We start from the raw sequence: 27,784 nt of genomic DNA, 5'->3' as shown, positions 1-27,784 counted from the left end.
CAAAAACACATCATTAATATGAAAAGTCTACTATGACAACTTCAATAAAAAATACTAATATGATCGATACTGGAAAAAAAGGTCGCATCTATAATGTGATTAGGTGGCAATATCCATCATTAATGTTCTCCTAATGGTCGTGGTGCGATACACTGAAACGCATCAATATCAAAATATTTCGTTTCAAGATTTAAAACAAGATTTAAAACATTGTAAAAGAGAGCACTTAAATGCTCACTAACAATTGCAAATGCCTTTCTGAAAATGTAATATAACAATAAAATGCACCCATTTACCAATCTGGGTTTTATCTGTGCTTTTTTAGCATTACAACTACGGGATTTTGAGTCCAAAGGGTGAGGGCTAAAGGTAAGTTTGAGAACTGATAAGACTCGGCAGATTCCAAGAACTTCTTGTCTCACAAGAAGGGGCTTCTTTAAGTATCTGAGTTCAATCAATTAGTAACTGTAGTTAGGACCAAAGTTTAAGTGAGTAGCATTAATCCAAAAAGGGGGGGAAAAGGGAATTATCCTCATTTGTAGAGTTTCTCAAAGCAGAGTTTATCCTATAGATAAAAGAAGACTCATACACATTACTTTATATAAACAAAACCAGGAGGAAGAGGGGGGTAACCTCAAAATATAACCCATCTAATTACAGAGCATGAACCTGTATAAAATATGGGCCAAAGTGGAACAAAAGAACAGTTACTATAAACAAAACGACCTAAATCTAGTAACCTGATATCAGGCAACATTCTATAAATGCTGCTCCAAGGCCTAAAAGAATATTTTGACAAGTCTATAACGAAACTCAAGTTCTTCTCCAAGTTTCCCTGCCAATACTACTGCAATTACGTGCCATGTTACTTATCCTCCACCCCCACCCAAAAAGAAAAAAACTATGTGGCATCTCTTCTACGTATCTTTCCAATATCCTGTAAAAGTACTCATTGGACATCCCAAGAAGGTATAGATCTTTTCAGCTTAAATTTTAGCCGTATCGTTGAGCTGTTGTAATAGCGGTAATTGATGTTTGCCAATGACTCCCAAGAAAATCCTGCAGTATCTACAGATGCAGCAGCAAGGATCAAAATGAATAATGCGGCCTTGCATCTGTTCAGAAAAGCAGAACACAGGTCATTAAGATGCATCCTTACTAAGCAAAATCAAAAAAGAAAACCGAGGCAATAATTTTATAGGAAATGGGTTGAGGGATGCGACCACTAAATCAATTATCATTACCTAGTGAAAGAACAAATCAAACTGATTTAGTAGATTCTCCACTCAGTTGTCTTTTTACCAGCTTCAGGATCTCAATAATCTGCACAAATAAAGGAAATCTGGATAATTATACTAGCTTAAAATCCCAGACAATTCAATTCAAGGAGAGTCTGAGAGACGCATTCTGACTCAATGTTTGCCTCTTGAATCCCAGTACATACAAGAACTTCAGAAACTATTCTAATTGCTATAAAATATAATTATATATTAATATAAGAAACTTTTAAACTAATGGTTTGCAAGCAGCTACAGGATTTCTTGTATATACTTGCAATTGCCAGTTACAACACATTAACTCATAACTAGTCAAGATGGTCCAGACTTTTGTTGCCACAACTTAAATTGGGGAAGCAGGAAGCAATGGCAAAAAACTTAAATCAAGTTAATTGGCTAGATGATTAAAGCCACGTCCTGGAATAAAAAATTAAATCCTCCTGCCAGTCGTCAAGCCAGTACACTAACAGGGTTATGGTATTTCCTCTCAGTTCCAAGAGATCAAATCCAAGTAAATAGTGGTTCGGAAAACAAAACTGATTAATGAACTCAGGGATTATAAAATTAGAACATTAAAGTTTACCAAAAATAATCGCTAAGAAACACTAACAGGATTCGGAAACTAGATTGATTCCACATGATAAATCAGCTGGAAGTAGACTGCCAAAAACATAAAGGTAATGTAATCATAGGAAGAGAACCATCTTACTCCAGGATAATGCTGCAAAATTGGTGAATAATGATCAAGTCCAATGTATATTTTTTCTAGAAGGCTTGAAAGAGCATCAACTTCATCACCCAAAAGATCAACCTGAAATTTGAAAAAAAAAAATCCAATCAAATTGCTACATACATAAAAAAGCAAAAGTCAAATATTGAATTCATATAAAATACCAACTCTGTTGTTTATGACTATAGAATGCCAACATTGTTTTATAAGTGACTATAGAATACCAACATTCCACAACTAATAAGCTTCTTGCTTCTTAGAATAATATGTCAAGGGCCGAGTGAGTGTACATCGTCATAAGTCACATGTTGACTAAACATCATATAGTGTGTAGCATTAGGGAACCATCTCATAACATCCCCTATGTAGTAGAAAACAGAATGCATTTGCGTATATCAGAATATTTAGTTCATTGACCAATACATCTGTTAAAAATTTTCAAAACCATTTGCACATAAGTTCTATTAACAAGCATGGGGTAGATTATGACACTATAACATCAAGTTGCAATAGAGCAATACGCATTACATAGAAGTAGTGTAAACTCTGTGATGTACATACCTCAACTTCGGCCTTTTCAAGGTCAGAACATCTCCTCTCAAGCCGCTGCTTGTACAACAACCCTGTTCTTTGGAGTAAATTAGCCTTCGGGATAAGCAAATGCGACTCAGAAATCAAATTTTCCAATCTGAACACAAAGATACATTGTATAAAGAGACTTGTAAGTCAATAACATTTTTTTTTTTTTTTTTTTTTATAAGTAAAAAAGTCAATAACCTAAATCTAAATCTCACTTGAAATCTAGCAGACGATAAAAATAGATGAAAAAAGAAAAACAAAGAAAAGAAAAGAAACAGACTGAAATGAATCAACCCAATAAACATGTAATGACATAGTGAAGGCACCAACCATGGCTGCACTAGAACTCCAAAAGGACTAGTCTTCAAACTTCCCTAGAACCACTCATAAAACCTAGTTTCACAAGTAGCCAATGAGAATTTAATACCCATGACTATTATGGGCTAGGTGTTCTCTCTTGTATACACCTAGTGTACTTAGTTATGCATATTGATATTAATAAATTTACTTATTAAAAAAAAAAAATACCCATGACTACCTTTATACCCTACTCACTGTAAGTCAATTACTCATATTTCCAATGTGGGATTAGAGTCTTATAAACTCTTCTTGAATCCCTTACATCCTTGTTAGCAGCATTGCATGCGGTGCTCCAACATCACATGGTTGGCCCTACTAGAGGGCTTTGATTCCATATATATATTTATATATATTATAAGTAAAATAAAAAATTTTACAGAATCAAAGTAAACCGGCGTTCTCCAAGTACACAAGGATTATACAAAAGTAAACACCTAGTTACAAGTTAGAAGCTAGAACCGATTCCATATGTAATGATCCAAGGAAATCACTAACTACATCTGCGTCATACCCAAAAAGAATATCGATTTGAAGCTTCCCTAGAAATAATTATAAAACCATGACTAACTTTATAACCTACCCACCATGCTGACTATTAATATTCCCAATGTGTGATCAGGGTGTTACAAAACACACGTAATGTCATCCAAAATAGGAAGGAATATTCTAAATGAATCATGATCTTCCATGCAATGGGGAATCGTTTCTTTGCCCAATTTATAGGTGAGTGAAAGTTGGTTACCTAAGTGAAGAAGATAATTGTATATACATAACATTGCGCTCATTAGACTGACCTCTTTCTAAAATCCTCAAATACTTTTAATAGAATCATTTAACAGATCACGTATACATTCACATGTGGTTTTTTATCAGTACGTACACATGGTTTTCAAAGATGGACACATATCATACAAATTTAATCAGCTATCCACAATCTCAATAATCAAGCCAGAGAAAAGAAAATCAACATATACACACAAGTAACTGCTAGCTCTGCTACTATCAATCTAAAGTTAAGAATGAAGAGTACCTCAGACTGATATTTGATATATTTTCTGTAACTCTACATTCAAAACCAAGAACTGCTTTCAACAATCCCTGGACAAGAACAATTATCGATTCCATTTGCATCTGATTCTCCCTTTCTTTGACTTCAACCAATGATAAAGCCTTCTCCTTCTCTTGGTTGATGGCATTGAGCATCTTTCTCTCTTCATCAGCTCCCCTCAATTCTTCCATTGCTAGTTCAAGCTTCTGATTTAACTCACGCATCTTCGCCTTATATTGTGTGATCTTCTCTAATGCCTCGGCCAGATTACCCTTCATGACATTGGACTCTTTACTTGTCACCGAAAACAACATCTGCTGTCGATGTGTCAGATCCCTTAATTTATCAAGCTCTTGAGAAGCTAACTCAAATTGCTCCTTCTCTTTTGCCAATGCAGCCTTTGTTTCCTGCAATAACTCCGACTTCTCTTCTAGTGATGCTGCTAGAGAGTGTATCTTTTTATTCTCGCTAACATATTTTGTGTTCAGGCAACTGACTTTCTCTTCAGCATCCTTCAATGCTTCTCTGTATATAATTCCACACAATGCTTGTGTGATAATTGACTCCATATCCGAGTCTTCCATTTCATACTCACTTGAAAGTTCAGCACTATGAATCGCTTCATTGAAAATAATTTTATAAATATCCTGCAGGGTGTTACACTGTAAATCTGACTCTTCAGTGACCCATTTAATTTGGCACATTAACTCCCTAAGAGCACATTTATAGACATCTTCGCTAATTGAATGTTTAATATGTGCATCTAACAAATTTGCCTCGATAAGATGGCGGTATGACATTTTATCTTCAGCATCAGAAACTTGTGATGTGAGGCACATGACTTCCTTTTTCTTATTGGAAAGTGAATCTCTAAGGCGGCGATTTTCTGAAAGAAGGGATTCAAGTCTGTCCTTCAAACTGCCAATATTGTCAGCATTTTCACTGAATGCATTTAGTGCCTCATTTTCCACAAGAATGCCATCCAACCTAGAAATGAAATGGGGAATTTTTGTCTTTAACATGTCAAACTCTTTATCCTTCTTTAATGGCAAAGATGATCCCCCATTTCTGATCTTCAAAAATTCCCGCTTGAGAAGAAAGTACTTTTCAGTCATCTCTTGCACTTTAGACTCATGATTTCTCCTCATTTTGGTCATTTCAAAAACCAAATCATCCTTTGACATGAGCTTTAATTGGGCAGGATCAGAACTTTCTGGGGTATTATTTTTTGTATCAGAACCATGATTGCTTAAAACTTTGCAGTGGGAGTGGTCAGACCTTTTGTTATTATTATATTCCTCACCAGTCTCCAAGGACATAAGGGAAGTTAGCTGCCCAATTTCATGAACAGACAGTGATTTAGAAATTTCATCCAATTCCTGCCTCAAACTTGAAATCTCTTGGATCTTTTCAAGCCAATTTACACTTTCATTACCACAAAATCGAGCATTTTGATCCCAAAATCTTTCTTCAAGCTCCTCTTGAAGACTCCAAATGCAATTCTTAATTACCATACCTTCTATTTCTGCCTGAAACTCTCGCTCTTGCTGCCATTCACAGCGTGATACCTTAGACAACTGAAACATATCTTCCACCTGTATGTAGACATTGTCTATTGTAGCTCTTAGACCTTCAAGAATTACATCGACATCAGTCCCTCTTTCAGATACCTTATCTTGAAGAATACCACCCAATCCCAGCTGTTCGGAGCCCGAACCAATCCTTCTTATGGAACTAAATCCTCTCATTCGGTCAATCTCTTTCTTGAGCATCTTGAACTGAAATTTAGCCACATTTCTAAGGCTTCCCATAGACTCTCTCAGTCTATCATTCTCTACAAAATTGTCTGAAAATTTATAATACGTCCTGGGGTGGCATGAGCTTTTTGACTTGTGGCATGTCAAAGGAGATCCCAAGAATTCCTTTTCATCCACGTCCACATGGTAAAAATGTAGCATACCCTTCAATCTAGCAACCTCCAATTCTTTCTGAACAATTTTCTCATCTGCCTCTTGTTTAACTGCAGAAACCATGCCCTTTATGACAGAGTCGCTCACCATCCTCGAAATAGTCAACCGATCATTAATATCTTGTAAATAAGATTCCAAACCCTCAAGGAGTTTATCCTCCAATTTATCACTTTCTTGAAAATTCTCCAATCTAGCATCCGTAACGCTTAAATTCTCCATAATATATAAAGAATTACGGCTCAATCACTTATAAGACCAGCAAAACTGCCAAAATTGTAAAACAATAAGAAGAAAAATATTATGAAATTATCCAGAAATAGAAATATATCACATTTTCTTATTCTACACTTCAACCTGGTGCCTAAGTTTCTTGTAAAAATAAGCGAAATCGCATAAGTGGGTCTCTTTAGCAAACCAGAAATTCGAGGGAAATAAAATCAATACAGAGTCTTGAATCTTATAAGTTCGATCGTCTCCATTTCTACAAACACAGAAGTGAAAATTTCCGAATTTAGTAACCGCAGTAATTAATTTTTTTTGGGTATAATTTGAGTTTAAAAAAGTCTCTAGTCTTTACCAACTGTTCTTTTCCCACATATTCCCACCCAGAAGCTCGGACGCCAAAATGAACTAAAAATTTAGCTCATACCCTTTACCAGCATACTTTGACCTTGAAAAAACAGGTAAAGAGAGAGATAGAGGGAGAAACAAAGAGAATTTGACAACAATAAGACTTACTAGTGAAGAAGATGAATCCCAGAACACACTGTAGGATTAGCTTTTCTATGAGAAAGCGTTTTCCCAGAAAATTAACGGTCAGAAAGAGTTGGAAAATCCCGAGACGACCGTTCAACTGTATGCGATTTGCTCCACAAAAGCTCTGAATGCCTTTCCGGTGTCTAACTGTTAATTCTTCAGTCTTGGTCTTTAGGGCTTTGCAGGAGGAGAAAAGTTTGGCGTGAGCACCGCTTGTGGTTTGGTGAGCGGGAGCCTAAAGGACATAAATCAACCCTCTGAAACAGTTTATTTACAGAAGTTGCCATTGTCTTTTTGTTTCTGGACTTCATGTCCTATCCCAGAATAAATGTAAATAAAAAAATACAAATAAAACAAAAGGACAGATCTTTTGATGGAGATGATGTAACCGTAGTCTGTTCAATTTTTTTTAATTTTTAATTTTTTTTTACTTAACAATTAAGTAAATGTTTTAAAATAATTTTGTTATTTTTATTTTGTTCAATATGGAAAATGCTGTAGTATATAATATTCCAGAGGATTTCTAAAATAATGATAGGCTTACTATCATATTATTATTTATTTACTATTTTTTTATATTTAATTTCTTTTTATTTTATTTAATGATTAAAAAAGTGAGTATTAGGTGCTTTTTAGATTTGAAGATGAGTTGACATGAGTTGAGATAAGTTATGAATAGTAGTGAGATGAGTTGAGATGAGATGAGATACGTTGAGATGATTTGTGAATAGTAATGAGATGAGTTGAAATAAGTTATGAATAATAGTGAGATGAGTTGTTAGTTGATATGATTTTAACTTTTTTTGAAATGAGATAGTTGTTATTTATAAATATATTATAATAAGTAATAATAAATTATTAATTAACTATCTACCTAATTTTTTATTTTTTTTAATATAGTGAATAATAATATATTTCGGATTATAAATTTTTTGTAACGGAATTTTTTTGTAAAATATCAAATAAAAATTGATTAATAAAAAATGTTTTAAAAATGATTTTTAATTGTTTTCAAAATCGTTAAATAATACTAATATATATAAAATAATTATATATATATATAATGGTAAATGATAATAAATTAGAAAAAATAACATCATTAAATTATAGAATCAGTTCTTTTTTTTTTTTTTTTTATAATTTTAGCAGTATAAAATTTACATATCGACCAATCATTGCATTAAACTAAATTTACGTATATAGCTCATAAAATTAGCAACCATATTTTCTAAACAAATTTGGTACAAACTTCCCCATGTATGGAACTAAGTAATATATTGCCGCACCAAATTCAAGTTTGTAATACATTTAAATCTCTAACTACACCCTTATAATATCAATATTTATTACATACATATCAATGATCACCCTAGCTTTCCACATACGAATGGCAATGTCATCCCTAATTCCAGCCATAGCTCGGGCTGATTCAACGGTCATGTCAGGATGACGTACTGAAGCTGCGGCGTCACTATATGCACGACCGCTTGGACTTAGCTCCCTATTTCTCCAATCCTCGAACAACCAGTCATTCGGCATCGTCATTCTAATAAAATTGTGTAACGTACAATATGCAATGATCAGATCCCCTTGCCTCCCGACTTTGTATGCAGGCATGAGTCTTAAAATTTTAAATCGTGATTTCAAGACCCCAAATGTTCGTTTTATTACGTTACGAATGCATGAATGACGATGATTAAAATAATCTTTATATCCCCTAAATCCCCTCTGACCCTGACGGTCACTTCTATGATATCTCTCTCTGGGATAGGGGGCATAAATTCTCGAGTACATGGGTACGCCGAATCGACTAGATAATAATGACCTGTTACATTAATGGGAAAAAAAATCAGACCCTTACCAACCAATCTCACAGATGTAACAAAATACTTATAAAGAGAAAGAATTTGCAAACAAAAATTATTATAATAATATAAATATTTTTGCCATCGAGAGGCATTGGAAATTAGTTGCGGCCCTGACTTAATGCATCGATGAATACGCGTGCATCATGCGAACTTCCCTCCCAACCAGTGTACAAGAATGTGAATTTTATGTCCAAGTCACATATACACAACACGTTTTGGGCAACTCGCCCATGTCGGTTGCAATATGCCTCGCGCACCTTTGCAGGTACAACATCGTCAATCATCGTCCCATCAATTGCACCAATGCATGCCTGCCAACGAAGAACCCCTCTAGATATGATTGCATATGGTTCAAATAATTTATTAAACAATGACCCAATATAATCAAAATTATAATTAATTATCTACCATAAACAACTTGCCTCAAACCAAGGATAACACTCCGGATTGACTGCGATTGTTGGGTGCACCCTGGATGTGTGAGTTAGGTAAATAAGATGTGTCCCAAGCCTACACAGGGACTGCATAACTTTCTTTACGTGGGAGTTAACAGTTTCCGTTGAATGTTGAAATCGCTGCCCCACTCCCCGTTGTTCTTGTTCAACCGCCACTACCGATGTGAACATGCCTAATTGTTCCTCGACGGTCACCCTTTTTCTAGTCTCCTTCAAAAATCTATTTGAATGTAACAAGCTGCATAATGTGCAAAATGCATCAACCTCCATTCGAAATAATTCGGGAGAATTCTTTAGATTTCCATTCAAAACTTTCAAAATATATTGATGTCCCCGCAGACCGATATTGTGTTGTGGCTGTCTAAGATGTTGTTGCGCTTGTCTACCGGCCCTCTCAAGAAATGCAAGTGTCTCAAGATCATCAATTGCAAGTTCATCTCCACTACTATCAATCGAACCCACATCAGTAACAATGTCATCTGCATCAAGGTTCATGTTCATCGAGTAGCTTCTTGCTGACCAATTCGCATGGTGCACAGTGGGTTAATTCGCACTTTTATTTTAACAATAGTTTTAAGTAATCTCCCAAGTTTACAAAATAATCATGCATTATTATAATCAGATAATTATTATACATTAAGTGAACAATCATACATAATCCAAATACTGCCTTAACCCTTAAAATCAGACCCTCATCTACTTCATCTAAATGAATGGTCCAGACAACAATGGTCGAAAAATTAGCAATTCATAAACTCGTCAAACCAATAAATCATCTCATGAAACGTATGATAATATAAATAGAGTCACAATGGCCTAAAGAATAAAATACAACTCATTATAAATGCTAATTTAACAATTATGGGCCCAATCGTCCCTCCCCGTAGTATCCATTGACAAGAAGAACTGCCGCATATCTGAGTTTAGTAATTCCTTAACTGCATGAACAAACTATTGAGGTTCTAGCCTTAGGGAAAGTTCGTTGAGCAATGTCGCACAATGACTAATCGGATCATAACCACCATTGGTGCGATCACTAGGCTGTGATCCTTTGTTGCGCTTTGCTGAATCCACAGCTTCCTAATCCTTATACTTCCTACGACATGCAATCTGCGTGTGTTTCACCTCCTCAACGGCCTTAGAAAGTTGTACCTCAAACTCGCTCTTTTTCTTCTTTGTTCTACGTGATGATTGTGTCGGTGCATCGGTTGAAGGTGACCCGATCCCCATCAAGTCAATAAAGTCATCATTGTCAATGGGCAATCCTTGTCGATTGCCAAATGAGGGAGGCCGCCGAGCACGCATCTCCTGATCAAGCCGACGCTCGTCGTCGCTATCTGCGGGCAACTGTGTTGACGCATGTTGCATAGTCTCGTATGCAACAGAAGCGCCAAATATAGTGCACAGCTCCTCGTACTTTAGGCAGCCAAAAGTACGAAACCTCCCCTATTTGGATTTAACCTAACAATTACATATTAATAATCAGATGAGTAGTGAGCAAACTTGCTTTTTGGTTAAAGAAAGATGGTAGGAAAGTTAAGTTTTACCCTGATAGCATTTTCCCAGCAGTCGTTGCTCGCGACCACTGTCTTCGTGTCGGGATCCCAACTCATCCCGATTTGGCTCAATAAATCGGTGAACAAATGTTGTAAACCCTTAAACCTCGTAAGTTTGCCTCGAACCTGGTTCGCGTCAAACACTTTTACACCAACAGCAGTTAGTCGCTGAGCATAAATTGAATGATCTCTAAACGTGATCTTTCCACCCTTTAATCTATCCTGAAGGGGGTCCTGGTAGAGCATGTTAATGAATATATCCTCTATGCCATTGCCCCAAATCTCACGATCCCGGATCGTGTTTTCCGGATCATCCATTTCGAATAGCTAAGAAATTGGCAATATAACATAGAAAAATATATTGGTCGTCAACTATGCAATATTAAAGGCAATATGCCTTAATATGAGTAATGACCTGGAATTAAAATATGACCCATACCTGTTGATATGGGCGATGTCTAGTAGATGAGCGTAAGGAGTATCGCTAGAAGATGAGGGAAGACGAAAGTTTATTAACAAAAGTAAACTTTGTTATATATAAATACACTACAAAAACAAAAAACAGAAATCATAAATCAAAACACCCCACTACCACATTCAACTATGCATACTAAAAATAAAAACAAAACACACGACAATAATAATTTGTTAAAGTGGGTTCAAATGAGGCCCCAAGCAAACTACCACATTCAAGTATGCAAACCTAAAAAAAACCACATGCACGGCAGTAGAAGAACAAAAGATGAGGGAAAATCAAAACACCCTACTACCATATTCAAGTATGCATACCAAAAACAAAACAAAACACATCACAATACTAATTTTTTTAACTGAGTTTAAATGAGGCCCTAAGCAAACTACCACATTCAAGTATATAAACCCAAAAATAAAACCACATGCACGACAGTAACAGAACAATGATAATAACAATACACCCTACTAACACATTCAAGTATGCATACTAAAAACAAAAACAAAACAGAACAAGAATTGAATTTTTCAAACAATAAAATGAGGCCCCAAGCAAATTACTACATTCAAGTATGCAAACCCAAAAATAAAACCACATGCACGGCAGTAGCAGAAAAAGAATCATAAATCAAAACATCCCACTACCATATTTAAGTATGCATACCCAAAAAAAAGATCACATGCACGGGAAACTATACACAAAAACAGGATTATGCATTGTTAAATAATCTCATTATGCATCATCATTATGCAATTCAAACCATAACATCAAAAGAAATGAAATGGGTAAACAACATAAATATTTTCTAAACAGCTGACCATTACAAATGGAAATGAAAATAACATGAAACTTAGCATTGTCGTGCTCGTGAGCACAGCTTGCATAATATGGATACACATTTATCTCGGTCAGTAACCACTACCCAAAAAATTTTCCCAGCAATTTTGCCTCCTAACTAGAGTCACGCCAACTGAAATTTGTGTATTGCATAAATAATAGCTAAAAATTATTTGACATGAGTTAGATTCACATACTTGGAAGGACCGTGTTCTTGGAGCCGTGGTGGTGATAGAAATACCCCGTGGGTGTTTATGGTAGGATCGAGTTTTTGAGGTGCGGTGTTTGCAGATTTTTGGAAGCGTGGGTTTCATTTGTGTAGGCAATTTGTGAATTTCTGATGCAAGGGCAACGTGCTTAAAATAGTTATACAGTGTTAAACACGAATCTGACGACCAAAACCCTAGACCTGTGTTCGCAGCCGAGGGGGTCAGGGGGTAGGGGAATCTCTGTAAAAGGAAGGGGGACGTGATGTGGTACGCTTACCAGGCAATAAATGAAACCCAGCTCGATTGGTGGGGATGGTATCTCTCACGCGACCAACGAACCTGGGTTACCTTCGCCGTGGGTCTTAAGATGCTTCCAATACCTCGGGCTGCCTTCCAATTCGTGTTCCTACAGATTGCAGATGAGATGGCCCCCTCGCCTATGCCGTGAAGTGGGGTGAAGTGGTGAGGTTTGGCATTGATGACGGCAGCAGATGGGTCTGCTCAGAGTGAGGAGGTCTGCTATGAGACGAGGGGTGCGTGAAAGAGGTGGGTGAGGGCCTTCGAGCTTTGCGTCGAGATCTGCGTGCGTGAAGGGCTTGGGTGACCGGGTGGGTGAGGGCCTTCATTACACCCATGTAATGGAAAAAGTAAAAAAGAAAGAAGTAACGATCTGCTTCATTTTGTCTTATATGAGAACATCTTCAAAATATATTCTTCTCCGTACGAAATGAGTTCAACTTCCTGAAATCGTCTTCTTTGATAAGCAGTATAAAATGTCCATACGAAATGAGTTGAGATCTCCTCAATCACATTCGAATCCAAACCGCACAGTTATATATTTTTTTAATTTTTTCTTAATAAATAAGGATGTTAAAAAATAAAAAAACTTGAAATACACTTGGGTAGTAGATGGGTAATAATAGAGTAGTAAGCCAATCACTACCCTTTGCTTTTTATATTTTTTGTTTTTAATTTATTTTTACTTAATAACTAAGTAAGTGTTTTTAAATAATTTTGTTATTTTTATTCAATAGTTTTTTTTTACCTTGCACACTTAAAAATCGAATATATATATATATATATATATATATTTTTATAAAACCTAACAAAGATAAAGATTGTTTCTAATTTTTATTAAAAAGAAAAAGAAAAAATCTTTCTCTGTTTGTTTTGGTTTGATGAATAATTAATGTATAAATTTCAAATTATTGCATATATATTTTAATGCAACTCCTACTCAGTTTTCACTTGACTGGTTGTGTTGAATGAAAAGGGCACTGACAATTTATAGACTAAAGTAAAATGGCCTGATTAGGCATAAGAGGGATCTCACTAAATAAATCAAGTTCAAATGCAAACAAATGAAATATGGATAGACTGGCCATTTCATCATGATAGGGTATTTTTTTGGGGTGGTGGTTGTCTCTCATTATAGAATATGTAAAGGAGATAACTTTAAAACAATTAGAATCATTATTGTTATTATTATTGTTTAAGGTAGTAGGTCAAACACAGTACAATTTCATAAATATTATAGCTACAAAGAGATTACATAAAAATAAGCTAACAAATTGATTTGACTTGATGCAACATGTTAGATTGTAAAATTATTTTTATTATAAAGTAGATCTAACGGATCATAAAAAATTATGTCAGTGTGTAAATTTATTTTTTTACACTCTCACACGTTGTTTGATGACTTAGTGTGCAGGGAAGCTTAGGACCACGTATGGTAGTAAACCTTTTATGACTTTTTTCAAAAGCACCTACTTTTGTTTTTTGTTTTTCTTTTACTGTGTTTTCCAGGATCCTAAGTTTTCTAATGAAGAGGAAGGAAGAGTAAAGGATGGCTTGCATGCACGCAAAAATTCTCTCTCTCTAATCGTTCCCTTTTTTATTTGTTCAAAAGATTATGAATAGGTATATAGTGAGGACCCAATATTGGAGCCCATAAAATAAAAGAACCAATAATATATATTGGATGAATATCATTGGTCATGACCAGCAAGACAACTCTTTTTCTTTTTCTTTTTTTTTTTCCTTTTTTCCTTTCCTTTTTTTTTTCAATTCAAAAGCATATGGCGGCTCAACATTGACATGACAAGGTCTAGAGAAGATAGAAAATTTATGATATTGGAATATTGTTCAAAGCTATTGAAAGTATTCTCGTCCTTTTGTTGCTTAAGTAAGAAGGAAATAAGTTAATGCAATCAGTTTATGATCATTTGGGTAAGTTAAGTTTAATCTACTAGGATTGCTAGAGAGTTAAGAGGAATAAAATGATTCTATAAAAGAAATCGCACAAGTTGATGTGGCACTATGATGTCAGTTATTTTCTTTCTTTCTTTCATTCCCCTAATCACCGCCCTCCCCCCTCCCTTTTCCAACTTGAGAATTCCAATCTATTGTGTCAAAAAACAGTTGTAATCACTCACTAGTTTCTTCTTCGGTTCTTATTTGTTTTTACAACTCATCTTAATTTATTTAATTTTATCTCATTTAATCATTATAATTTTTTTAAATTTTCGTATAAAATAAAATAAAATAAACAATTCAACTTTTTCAAATCTCAAAATAAAAATAATATTAAAAAATATATTCTAACGATATTTTATTCAACTTTTAACTTTAATATCAACTTATCTCATCCCATCAGTGAAAACAAACGAGGCCACACCCCTTACGCCTTAACGTCCACCCCTCGCACCTTAACATCCACCATTTGCAATTTTTTCCGTTTGGAACTTGGATATGTCTAATTTTAAACTGAGTCTAATATCCAAACACTCAACTCTCAAATCACTAAACTCATTTCAACTCAAAATCTTTTTACACGTAGGATCCACAATCTTTTTTAACTCAACACCTCTTTACACGCGAGATCTATAACTTTTTTCAAATTCCCATAAATATTTCTAAATTCATCTAAATATCTAAACACATCTAAATTCATCTTAGATAGGTCTCACAAAACTCACTCCATCATCTTAACTCATTATTATTCATAAAAAACTCAATTCAATTCAACGTCCAAATGAGCCTACTTCCACCCCTCGCACCTTAACGTCGAGCCCCACTGCAGGCATCCTATAGCAAGTATTGAGCTCAATCAGGGGCTATCCACTCCAGTCCCTCTTCAACCTCGGATTGAAATGCAATATTCTAGGTGGGTCCTTGCCCTCAACAATCTTCAAGCCTTGCAACTCACATAAACTAGCGGCGATGTTGGCAATGCTGACACGGGCTCAAGTTGGGAAAGGGAGGGGGAGGAGACGGGGGGTGATGTGGGAAATGAAGAAAGAAAAATAATTAATTGATGTGGTACAGTCCCCAGTTTGTCTAATCCTTCTGTCTCTATTGGTTAATTTTCTTACTCTATTAAAGGAGTATTGTTAGGGTGAATTGCCAATCACAAAATTTTTTGAAATTAAACGTTGATAGAAAAAATATATTGTAGAAAACTGCTAATTTTTATTTTAATAATTCCTCTTACATGTGGATTGGACTCCCATTAATTATAATATCTAATTGCAATTAATTGAAGTGTGAAGTCAAAGTTCAATTTAGAATCAAAACATCATAGCCATGTTAAAATATAATTAGGCTTCGCTTTGCACCCTCCATTCATCTTATAAATGCTCAAGTTTAACCCGAAATGGAATGGAATGAAACTTGCTTAAGTGCTGGATGGTGAAATTAAATTATAAATGACACGTACAATAGTTTTGCTTGAATTGTGAAATTGTAGTAATAGGAAAATGGGCACCTTTTTTACACAACAATTCCTGCAAATTAAACACCTTTAAACTAAGAAACACATCCAAAATTTCTCAACCATTTAATGGTTTTCACGTCTCAATTGGGCACAACAGGCGAGAAAGAGTCAGGCATAGACTTGGTGGCAATGTTATTGCTAGGAAATTCGATTGAAAATAAATAAAGAGGGAGTTGCCCAGCAGGCTGAGTCAATATCCATACCAAAGCAAATAGTGGTTCATTAATTCCATCCATTGCAGTATGAGGTACTCCATAGTTTAAAGATCCTATAATTCCATCCTTCGAGAAAGTGTCAACTTTCTGGACCTGTAAACATTCTCCTTAGAATGTAACAATACGTAACGAACAGATTCTATATTTTTAAGAATAAATTATAATTTTTTTTAAACTCAATAAATGAGTTAAAGCCCATTAGAGAATTTATCGGATAGATTATTATTTGTTAGTTAAGGCTCCATCATCATTATTATTATTATTATTATTATCATTTTCTCTCCAAGCTCATGAGTCATTTTCATAATAAAACTCCTCCCTATCATATTTTTCTTCTATGAATTTCAAACATATCACTCATGCATATTCACGCCTCCTTGTATCTAGGGTTTTCTTTTAGGTTTTCAATCTTATATATATATATATATATATATATATATATATATATATATATTCACGTTTCACTCACCTAAAAAACTGTAAGCCGCAAATCCTCCATCGTGAACCTTCCTCTCACGTATTAAATCTATGCATGCACGGCTTCATTGCATCCATTTCCTCCGCATGCACGTCTAGTCATCTCGCTCGTTGCACGTCTCTTTTCCTAGGTTTACTTTGAATGTTCTCTATCACCATTCTCTATCATCTATATATATATCAATGTTTTGAACACCGTACCGGAAGCCGTACCGGTCAAGGCACTGGAACGAAATATTTCGGTATTGATACCGTTTCGGGATAGTAGATATATGAATAAATTATATATATAAATATATATAAATTATATTTCAAAATAATAGACTATATATGAATAAATTATATAAAAATACATATATATATAAATTATAAATAGCCTAATCTGAATTGGAAGTCAAAAAATAAGCTTGTAGTTTGAAAAAATCAAAAAAAAAAAATGAAGGCCGAAATATCGGCCGGTACGAAACATGTAGGGTACCTGTACCGGCTGGTACGGAAAATTTCGACCGTACCGTCTGGTACGGTACGAAATTCGAAACAGTGATATCTATATATATGTATATACTTTGAATCTCCTCCACACTGCTGCCAGCCCACACCCCGTAAGTCATGAACACACAACCTCCACCACCTCCCCTCAGTTCGTCCAGCAGACCACCCAAGACCTCCTCCGTGACGCCCACTAAAAGCCATGGCCGCAGCCCCATGTTCAGTCCCGCAGCGCAGCTACCCCAGTTTAGCACCTGTTCGCACTAACGTTCACCCTTCAATACCTCTAGCTCACATCTCCTCCCCCAGCCACAACACCATGAACTACCAGTTTTCTCACACGCAACAACCATCACAAGGCACATAAAGCTTTTTCCACAGCCCATGTAAACGGCGGCAACCATTGAATGGTGTAGAAAGGGTGCTCTGTTTTCACCATAGAAAAGAGGGGATTTTTATACCCCACCGTGAGCCAAAAACCACTGCACCTCGCCAGCCCCTCCACCTCGTCTTCACCAGCATAGAAAGAGCCGCCGAGCACCTCAAGCCACCCCAGACCGTCGCACGCCTCCTCTTCGTCTCACGGTAAGTTTCTGTTTTTTCCCCACGCCGTGTCCTCCCTCTCTTGTTCATCTAGTCTCTCTCACTTGGTCTCTCTCTCTCTCAAGCTTTCGATTTCTCTCTATCTCTCCAGCCTCGAGCCACCGAGGAACCACCCAGCTCCGTCGTTCAGCATCACCAAGCTCGAAAGCCTCACACCTAGCTCTAGCTAAGCCCCTGCCCGAATGCATGCAACCTGCGTTAAACCCAACCCGAATGCATGCAGCCCGTAAAATCATTTTTAGGTGGGTTAGTTAAATTACAAAAATGCCTTTTGTATTGTTTTCCAAAAATACCCATGCCTATTAGAATTAAAAGATGAGAATATTTTAGTGTTAGGAAGAATCTAGATTTAGGAATTATAGACTATTTTAGTATTTTAGGTTTTAAATAAAATCATGTTTAATTAGAAATTTATGCAAATTACGTGTTTATTTTATAGGCGACCGATTATGTGCCGAAAATAGTGGAATAGCACTGCAAGGTAATTAGCATGATCATACCCTTACACGTATATACAGTAAATGGCATATTTTTTTTATAAAAATATGATGCATGTATGCCCTCCATTGGAAGCCCCTTTTTATGTACCTAAAAGCATGATTTCATGTGAAGATTTATGCATTAAAGTGATTTTATGAAAGTCATGATTTTATGTAAAGGTTAATGAATATTGATGATCTTATGTGATAATTTATGCATTAAAATAATTATGGAAAGTCATACATGATTTTAGAGTTATTTCATAAAATTATTTATAAAATGCATGATTTTATGTGAGTTATGTATAAAATTATCTATGAAAAGTCATGAATTTATGTGAGGGAACATGTATCACGATATTTATGAAAGAATGCGATTTCATTTGAAATCTATGACACGATATGACAAGTATGTATGTGATTTCTTTTGAAATCTATGAAATGACAAGTATGCAAGTATGATTTTGATAAAATATGTAACGGCCTATGTTATGATATGAAGATGGTACCTATGTTATGGGCATATTGCATTGCCAGATCGTGCATGCTGGTAGTGCACCCAGTATGTCTTCCTTATGTTTGGATTCCATAACCTGCGGCCACGGGCGGAATTAGAATCTACTTAGATTCGCTAACCCTAACTCACGGGGGTCAACAGTGGGTAACAACCTATGATAAATGAAAAGATAAGTTCATGTTCATGTTCATGTTAATTACATATGTATTTGTGAGTACGCATGTTTTTCAGAAATCTTATGTTTATTATGTTTATTGTATGATGTGTTACTTATTGAGTATTCGACTCATTTTAGTTGTTTTTATGTTTTTAAACTATCCCAGGTGATGACATTTATGAAGATGAGACTGCAGAACAAGACTTAACCCCGGGAGGCGAGGCAGAGGCCTAGACAGATTATGCTATGATTATTTCTATGGTTTATAGTTTAAATAAATTATTTTGATAAGTACATAAGACTTTTGTATTTTTTTTTAAATAAGTGCTTCCGCAGACTTTATTTTGGATTTTCAGTATTTATTGAAATTTGTTATTTATGGAAATCTTTCACATCTGTCACTTTGTTAAAAAGAAAAGCTTTTAAATTTAAGTTTAATAGTAGCACACTGTCTCCCCGAAAATTTTAAAATGTCTTTTTAGGAAGTGGGGTGTTACACAATAGCTCACTTCAACGGTAAGAACTTCCAAGAAAACAAACAAACGAGGAAGGAAAAGAAACTTCTATTACTTTCTGGATTGTAGAGCCTCCATGGCTCAGTATATATAATATAATGTTCTAAACAAAAGGGAGCACATCTCCTGAGAGAAAGGATGCAGACCAGTGGAAGAATGTGTGGGCTTTGGAAGTGCCGGGGGGCTACAAGCATTTTGTTTGGAGTGCTTTAAATAATGCCCTTCCTACGAGGTCTAATTTGTTAAAAAAGAAGGTTTGTGAAGATCCTTGGTGTCCTAGTTGTAAAAGGGAGGAAGAGGATGTGCAACATGCTCTTTGGTGCTGTCCAGGGGCTGCTGATGTTTGGGCTGTTGGTTGGAGTCCCATAAGGAAGTGGCTGAACCAGTTCATTGATTTTTCCAGTTTGTGGGAGGATTTGAGTAATAGGCTATCACCTGGATGCTTGGTAAGAGTTGTTGCTATTATAAGGGGCATTTGGAGAAGGAGGAATACCTTTGTTTTTGAAGATAAGTTTGCTAGTTCTAGTCAGGTGGTGAAAATTGCTGTCGTGGGCTTGGAAGAGTTCCAGGAGGCTAATGTAAAGGTGACTAGAAGGCTTTCTAAGGGAGTAGAGAGGAGGGAAGGAAGAGGATGGCAAAAACCTTTGAGGGCTCTATGTAAGCTTAACTTTGATGCTACTGTTGATGTGAAAAATAGGAGGATTGGCATAGGTATTATTATTAGAGACTGTCATGGTGATGTTCTGGTTGCTGTTTGTTTGAGGAAGGATAATCTGGTCTCTCCTTTCATTGCTGAATGCTTTGCATTGAAAATATCTATTGAGCTTTGCTTAGAGATGGGATTTGGGTCTATCATGATGGAAGGGGATGCAAAGGTGATGATTGAGGCAATGCTCTCGAAGGAGTTGGATGAATCTGTACATGGTCAGCTGATTGAGGATACAAAGAGGCTACTAGCACAATGACTACATTGGTCTTTGGGTTTTATAAATAGGGAAGGAAATATAGTTGCACATAATCTTGTTAAAATTTTTTTACATACAGAAGGTGAACTCTGCTGGATAGAGGAAGTACCACAGAAAGTTTTACAATATATTTTAGATGATAAAAGCTGTAATGATTCAAGTCTATAAATGAGATGAGCTTTCTTGATTAAAAAAAAAAAAAAGTTCTAAACGAGTTATCTCTCACATGGGTCCGCACTAAAAAAATTATTAAAATAACATACTGTAAGGAAAAAGTGTTCTAAGGGCCTAAGCCCATTAACCTGTTACAATTAAAGTCCAATTAAAACAACGAAACCCAACATGTAATGAAAATAATGAAATAAACATTGAGTAGCCCATTGGCTCTATGGTTGATGTCAACTTGAACGCACTAGTGTACTTCTCTTCATTTCAGTTCCACTGTGACAAACCTTCCTCTTCAGAACACCTTACCCATGTGCTTGATTATGAGCCTTAGTCATGCGGCGAATCATAATCTCCTTTGGTTCTAACTTCAAGACTCCCATGGAATCCACTGATGGAAGCATCAACACTATTGTAAACTTAGCCCCCAACTTTCGTTTGAGTTGCGATACATGGAATGTTAGGTGTATTTGGGCCATGGATGGTAGATCGTGCCTTTACGTGATAGAGCCAACCTTTTTGTATGATCTGGAAGGGCCTAAAGTACCGTGATGCTAGCTTAAGCTTTTGACAGTGGGAGATCGAGATCTGCTGATAAGTTGAAGGCACATGTATACCCACTCTTCGACGTGGTCTTCTTATTCTTTTCTCCTTAAATTTGCATATTTCTCTTTCTCATGCGGGCTTTATGCAAGTTATGGTGCAGGATTTGGATTTGGAGCATTTGGTCTCTTGTTTAGAGGCTAGCTTCAACAGCTTCCAAGGGAGCCATGCCTGGGACATAATTGAGGAGCCTTAGCGGGGGTATCCATATTGGGCTCCAAAAAGGGTGAGTTTTGTTGAGTTGTGTTGGGTGAAGTACCACCACTTGGCTAGGGAGACCCAAACAAACCAATATTTTGGTCGATCACGAGTGAAGCACCTTAAGTAGTTTTCCATAGCTTTATTGACTATTTCTGATTGTCCATCAGTTGGGAGGTTGTTGGTTATGCTTATGTCCATTTGAACCACCTTGGAGAGTGAAAAGCTCTTGCCAAAGTCGACTAGTGAAAGTGTTGTCTCTGTATAATACAATTGAGATGGAGAGGTTGTGGAGTTTGAACACATTCTTGAGAAAGAGCTCAACCACCGTTTGGGTTGTGTAAGGGTGTTTGAGAGGAGTGAAATTGCCATACTTAGTAAGTCTATACATCACAACCCACAAGCTGTTGAAACCTTTAGAGTTGAAGAGGCACTCAATGAAGTTCATAGTTATGTGAGTCCACGATGATGGGGCACAAGGAGTGGTTGTAATAACCGACTTGGTAGGGGTGTTATCAATCTTAACTCTCTGACACGAATCACAACCCTTGATGAATTGTTTAACATCCATTTTCAAGGTTAGGCAATAGAACTCTCTTCTTACCTTGTGAATGGTATCCTATCTAGAGTGTCACCCCATGGGCTGATGTTCATCCACTCTAGCAGCTTGGTCTTAAAAGTTTCATGTGTGGGGATATAAAATATATTCTTGTATAAGAGTAATTCCCCATCATAGAGTACACATGAGGCTACTTATTATCTCGAAATTGGGTTATGAATTTTTGTAAATTTTCATCATTAGCATAAGCAGCCCTCAAATCATTCAATCAACTCTTGGTAGGGAAGGAGATCAATGATAGGGAATTCTCGTCTTCATTCACCATGCTAGACAGGACATCAGGTACCCTATTTTCAGACCTTCCTTTATATTTCACTATAAAATCATAACCCAGAAGTTTGGTAATCCACTTTTGCTAGACAGGGGTGCCCATCTTCTAGTCCAACAGGTACTTTAAACTTTGCTGGTCAGTCTTGATCACAAAGGGTTGTCCAAGTCCTCCACTTGAGCACAGCTGAAACCATACCAGAAAATTCCTTATCGTAGATAGACATCTCCTTAATCCTTCCTTTCAGGGTTTGACAGTAAAAAGGCAAAGGTCTTCCTTGTTGCATCAATACGGTTCCCACATCTATTTTTTAGGCATCACACTCAATAGTAAAATGAGTAGAGAAATCAAGTAAGGACAACACTAGGGGTTGCATAATAGCTTTCTTCAAGTGATGGAAGACAACCTTAGATTCTTCTGTTCACAAGAATTGATTCTTCTTAAGCATCTCTGTGAGTGAGGTAACAATTCTCCCATATCCCTCAATGAACCTCCTATAATATCCTATGAATCCCAATAAACCTCTTAGAGCTTTCAATGAATTAGAAAGGGGTCACTCTCTCATAGCTAACAACTTAAATGTGTTGGACCTTACTCTTGGGCTGAAATTAAATGGCCAAGGAAGGCACTTTCACTGCATCAAAATTTGCACTTGATTTTTTTTGTATATAGTTGGTGTTGGATTAAGGTCTCCACTTATGGTGCTCTTAGATACTTATGGTGCTCTTGTTCACTTAAACTATACACTAGAATATTGTTAAAATATATCAAGATAAATATTCTAAAATAGGATTGAAATAATTCATGTATTAAAGTCTTATTTGGTTACACAGATAAGATGAGACGAGAAATAATTGAATAGTAGTGAGATAACTTGTGAATAGTGAAATGATTTGAATTAATTTTTTATGGGGTTTTGAGAAAGGAGAGGGAAAAAGTTGAATAAAAAAATTATAAAATTAAAATAGGGTTAGAATATAATTTTTAATATAATTTTTGTTTTGAAATTTGAAACAGTTGAATTATTTTTTGTGTTTTGTTTAGAAGTTTGAGAAAATATTAATGATTAGATAAAAAAGTTGAAAATCTGAAATTAAAAAATATTTGTGTTTAAATTTTGTTAGGATTATGTTAAGATGAAATGAGATAGGATGAGATAGTTTCAAAAGTTCGTAAAACCAAAACAGGCCTAATTTCTGAAAGGGGAAAGGGGCATTTGTTAATTCAAATAACATATAACATATAGATCCTAAAATTTGGCTATAATGGCTATTTATTTATCAATATTTTAAAATATTACCAGGAACATTCTATTATTGTTGCTATTGTGATACTTTTAAATTTTATTCCTTTAATAAGTTGTGTAAATTTTAATTTAGGCTATTATTATTGTTGTTGTTGTTGTTGTTATTATTATTATTATTATTAGGATAAATGTAGTTAAATGTTAAAATTTCCGTCTTTAATGGAACACGTTGAAATCGCCGTCAACGCCTCAAATCCTAACCCATTGACCGAGTTTCCCTTGAATGAACTATCAATTTTTAGAGAAATTTTATTTGCAGTCCCTATTTGGAGATTGTATGTGCAAACCCTTCATTAAATAGAAAAGAAATACTATTTTGATAAGGATATTATTATAATTTTAAAAAAATTTAAAGACAAAATTAACTAGACTTATAACGCAGTTCCTATTTGGGGACTATACGTAGCATCGCTCTAATTTTTATATGAAACTCTCTCGTTTCTTAAAATCTTAGCCACTTTATTGATTCAATTTTGCACATCTACTTGATACTTCATTTTCAAAATTCCAGTGCCAAACCCCACAACTAGCATCTTATAAAAAATAGTCAGTCTACCGATTACACACAACTTCATCAAGCCGGTTCCTAGAACTTCCTCGTAGAGTTTAAACATCAGATTCTCACAAGCTCACCAAGCCCATCAACCTCCTTCTCTTATCGATGATCATGACCGAGTCTTTATTAACTTCGGGTTGAACACATCGAACGGTTCCTCCCATCTATATATCTCCTCTTCCCCTGCAATCTCCTTAAAACACAAAAATCCACTCTTACAGCAAACCACCGTAACATTCTTTCCTCAAACTGATACATCACAAATTTTTCAGCCAAGTGTAATGAATTTCAAGGAAGAGTAAGCTGATTGAAGAAGGAATGTGTTGCAGAAGTGAATACGGAAGGGAAGTGGAAGAAATAACAGAATTAACGGCTTGGTTCAAAACGGCGCAGTAAGCAACTGAAGTAATAAACGGTGTCATCTTTTCCAATTGTATTAAAACGTGCGTTTAACTTGTAAATGTAGTATAAATACTGAAGGAATGAGGAATATACCATTACACTAAGCCATCTTGTCGGGAACTGCCAGAAGACAACTAGAAACAACCAGACGATCATTCCCTTCATCGTCACACCATTTCCGTAAGCCCACATTCTCTCTCTCTCTCTCTCTCTCTCTCTCTCTCTCTCTATATATATATATATATCTATCTATCTATGCTTCTTCGTTGAGTTTCTCAGTTTAACGATATCGTTTCTTTTCCACGACCACGCCATAAAGGAAAACCTCTAGCCACTCCATCGTGGTTCTTGACCCAACCTCAAATCTGCCGCGCTTTTCCTTCCATTATGCTCTCGTTGAGTCTTGAACCTCTATCGTACGATTCTCTATTCCTCAAATGAACGCCTTATTATTTTCATAACTGTTTGGCTTTTGATCTTTCCTAAGTATATCTCTAGATTTATGGTCATTACCAAAATGCCAACCCATTGTCATGTAGCCTTTTCCTTATAGCATAAAAACATTTGCAACTTTGAAAGCTCAATTACATTAATGCCCTTTATTTCTCAAGTGTTCTTTTCAAATTGATAAATTTGTCCTTACCTTTCCGTGAGCTTATTACTCGTACAGTAGAGTAAACTTTAAGTATTAAAATTACATTCATGCCCTTAATTTGTAAACATGTGAGCGCGCACTTTAAGCTTGTTTTACATTCGGCTTGTGTTATGAAATGATTTCCCTCTGTTTGCTTTGATAGATTTTAATATGATTTCCTATTTGAAAGTGCAGATATGTTATTAGAATTTAAATTATATTAGTATTTATTAAATTTGGATAAAACTAAATAATTATTAAAGTTATTTTCCTTAGTATGTATTTAATTAACTAAAGCATTATGACACATTTTTCTAGAAAATTTAGTGACGCATAGTACTTCATATAGCTAACCCAGCTACGAAGTGAGATTTCGGAAGCAGAATTACGAGGTAAGTAGTTTGATCATAAAATCATGATTAACACGTGTTAGCTGATTAGATATATTATTATTAAAGCCAACTTTTTAGAAGCTCATGTTTACGTACCACGTATGTCATGATATCTTCAAGCACATAATTCATCATAATTTATGATCATATCTAATTCAGCATAATAGAATTATGTATGTATTATGTATGTCATGCATCTAACATTATATAAGATACGTAAGTTTTCATAAGATTAAATGTAAGATATAGATTAGATTAATAAGATGATCATCCAGATGCATGTTACCAATGCGATTCATGGGTGGATGTACAAGCCATAGACTCAAGTGTGGTCCACCATAGTATGCCAAAATGTTATCAATGGTTCCCCTTACACATATCGTTAAATGTGTTGCCTAGTCAGATTAGTTAAATAAGTCAAGACAAGTCATGCATGTCATAAGCATATGTATTAACAGTCATGATTTAAATTCTCTCTAGCATGAAATATTTTATAAAAAATCTTACATTTATTATATTTATGTTGTGATAGGTTTCTTACTGAGTTTTTTACTCATTTTAATTTTATTTCATATTTTTAACCACCTAGGTAGGGGTGTATAAAATTCGGTCCAGACTTAAAATTTTAGTCCGGACCGAATATTGGAGGGGCCAGTCTCAGTCCCAAAAATTGTGGACCGAAGAAGTTTGGTTCGATCCCAGGGCTATAAATTCTGGACCGGATCGAACCGCTATATATATTTTTAAAATATTTTTAAAAATTTAATATATTATTTTTATATAGTAATTATATAAGTTAATGATGTAAGTTTAATCTAATTTATTATCATTGACCATGTAAAATATAAAATAATATATGTTATCAATTAATAATAAATCATAAATTATGTAATAATTTATGTCATTATATGTAAATAGTTAATATACATCATACAATCATACATACTCTACTATTTACACTAAATTAAAATAATTAGGTAAGTTTTTCTTAAATACCTAAGTTGCAAGCAAGTATAAATAATCTATGTACAATGAAATTATTTGATATTCATTAACCATATATAAAATGTATGACATTATTAATAATTATGCACACTAAAAAATAAAGTCTAAGTTAGTAAGTAGTAACTATCAACATCATAAATATAATTATAGTAAAATATTTTTTTAATGAATTACTTACATGATCCACATTAATAATTCACTTAATTTTAATTTAGTAATATAAATATTTTTTTATTAATATAAAAAAATAATTGAGACGGATCGACTAGACTGGACCGTTAGCTATTGGTCCAATCTGAGGAAAATGATGGACCGAGAATTTTTGTCCATCACCCCCCAAGATTGGACTAGACCGATTTATACCCCTACACCCAGGTGAGGATGATGATGATTACGAGTAGTCGGGCAAGACTTAGATGGATCAAACTGATAAGATTTTGTTCCAAGCTTTTTAGTTAGTTTTTATGACAGACATTTTCCCAATTCTGTTAGTTGAAGACTTCAACTATATATTTTTTCAAGGCATGTTTTATTTAATAACTCTTTTTATGAAATATATATTTATTTTATTAAATTATAAAATCTCTTGCCATTTATGAAAATATGTGACATCCATAGTCCTAAGGAAAGAGGTGTTACATAGTGTATTTCATGGTTTCTAAAGGTAGTCTTAGGAACATCTTCAGGTTTGACTCTAACCTGTTAGTACCCGAATCTCACTTCTAGCTTGGAAAATATCACTGCCCCATGTAACTCATCCATTAACTCTTCACCACTAGAATAAGAAATTCTTCTTTGATAGTAACTTGGTTAAACCCTATTTAATCCACAAATAGTCTCCATGTGTCATATGCCTTCCTCATCAAGAGGACAGGGAAGGAATAAGGATTTTGATTGGGCTGAATGACTCCCGAGTTCAAAAGTTCATTCACTATTTGTTCTATTTCATTATTTTAGAAATAAGGGTATCGACATGACTTTATTGAGATGAGCTTAGTTCCAGGCATTAGGTTAATAGCATGGTCTTTGGTTCGAGGTGGAGGTAAACCATTTGGTACTTGAAAAACATCTTTATAGAGCTCCAACAGGGATTGATATCTGTTGAGTGCTCAGTTTTTTTATCCACTCAGTATTACCTTTACCACCTAGAACTTGTAACACTACTTCCTTTTTTCTCAAATTTATTGCAATGGTTAAGGGAACCTTCCTCAATTAACTGGGTTGGAGCCAACCCCTTTAGTTCTATTACTCTCCCTTGATAAGTGAATTCCATGGCCAATTCCTCAAAATTCCAAAGGATGGGTTCCATTTCCATAAGCAATTAAAT

General features: G+C 35.2%; 2 protein-coding genes across 4 annotated transcripts; one reads left to right on the top strand and one right to left on the bottom strand.

Annotated features, from left to right (window-relative positions):
* Nucleotides 1-691: 691 nt before the first annotated feature.
* On the bottom strand, nt 692-6,952 carry LOC121264569 (WPP domain-associated protein). Of its 3 annotated transcripts, none has more exons than XR_005940526.1 (6): nt 6,703-6,952; nt 3,977-6,228; nt 2,569-2,695; nt 1,979-2,088; nt 1,245-1,323; nt 692-1,115 (listed from the first exon to the last, which is right to left on the bottom strand). XR_005940526.1 is itself a non-coding variant. In XM_041167809.1 (6 exons), the coding sequence occupies exons 2-5, from the start codon at nt 6,181-6,183 to the stop codon at nt 1,261-1,263; spliced, it is 2,499 nt and encodes an 832-aa protein (XP_041023743.1). In that variant the 5' UTR covers nt 6,184-6,228; nt 6,703-6,950; the 3' UTR covers nt 692-1,115; nt 1,245-1,260. The 3 variants fall into 3 exon arrangements, 2 of the variants coding, with proteins under 2 accessions (XP_041023743.1, XP_041023744.1); XM_041167809.1 differs by having other exon boundaries at nt 1,987-2,088; nt 6,703-6,950; XM_041167810.1 differs by having other exon boundaries at nt 1,987-2,088; nt 6,802-6,936.
* A 5,643-nt stretch (nt 6,953-12,595) lies between these two features.
* Nucleotides 12,596-20,309, top strand: LOC121265715. Its single transcript, XM_041169401.1, has 2 exons — nt 12,596-12,650; nt 19,459-20,309. The coding sequence occupies exons 1-2, from the start codon at nt 12,596-12,598 to the stop codon at nt 20,307-20,309; spliced, it is 906 nt and encodes a 301-aa protein (XP_041025335.1).
* Nucleotides 20,310-27,784: the final 7,475 nt, after the last annotated feature.

The sequence above is a fragment of the Juglans microcarpa x Juglans regia genome, chromosome 5D, assembly GCF_004785595.1.
Source record: "Juglans microcarpa x Juglans regia isolate MS1-56 chromosome 5D, Jm3101_v1.0, whole genome shotgun sequence".
Classification (NCBI taxonomy): domain Eukaryota; kingdom Viridiplantae; phylum Streptophyta; class Magnoliopsida; order Fagales; family Juglandaceae; genus Juglans; species Juglans microcarpa x Juglans regia.
Note: the sequence above shows the minus strand (reverse complement) of the source record. Positions and strands in the feature narration are given on the sequence as shown.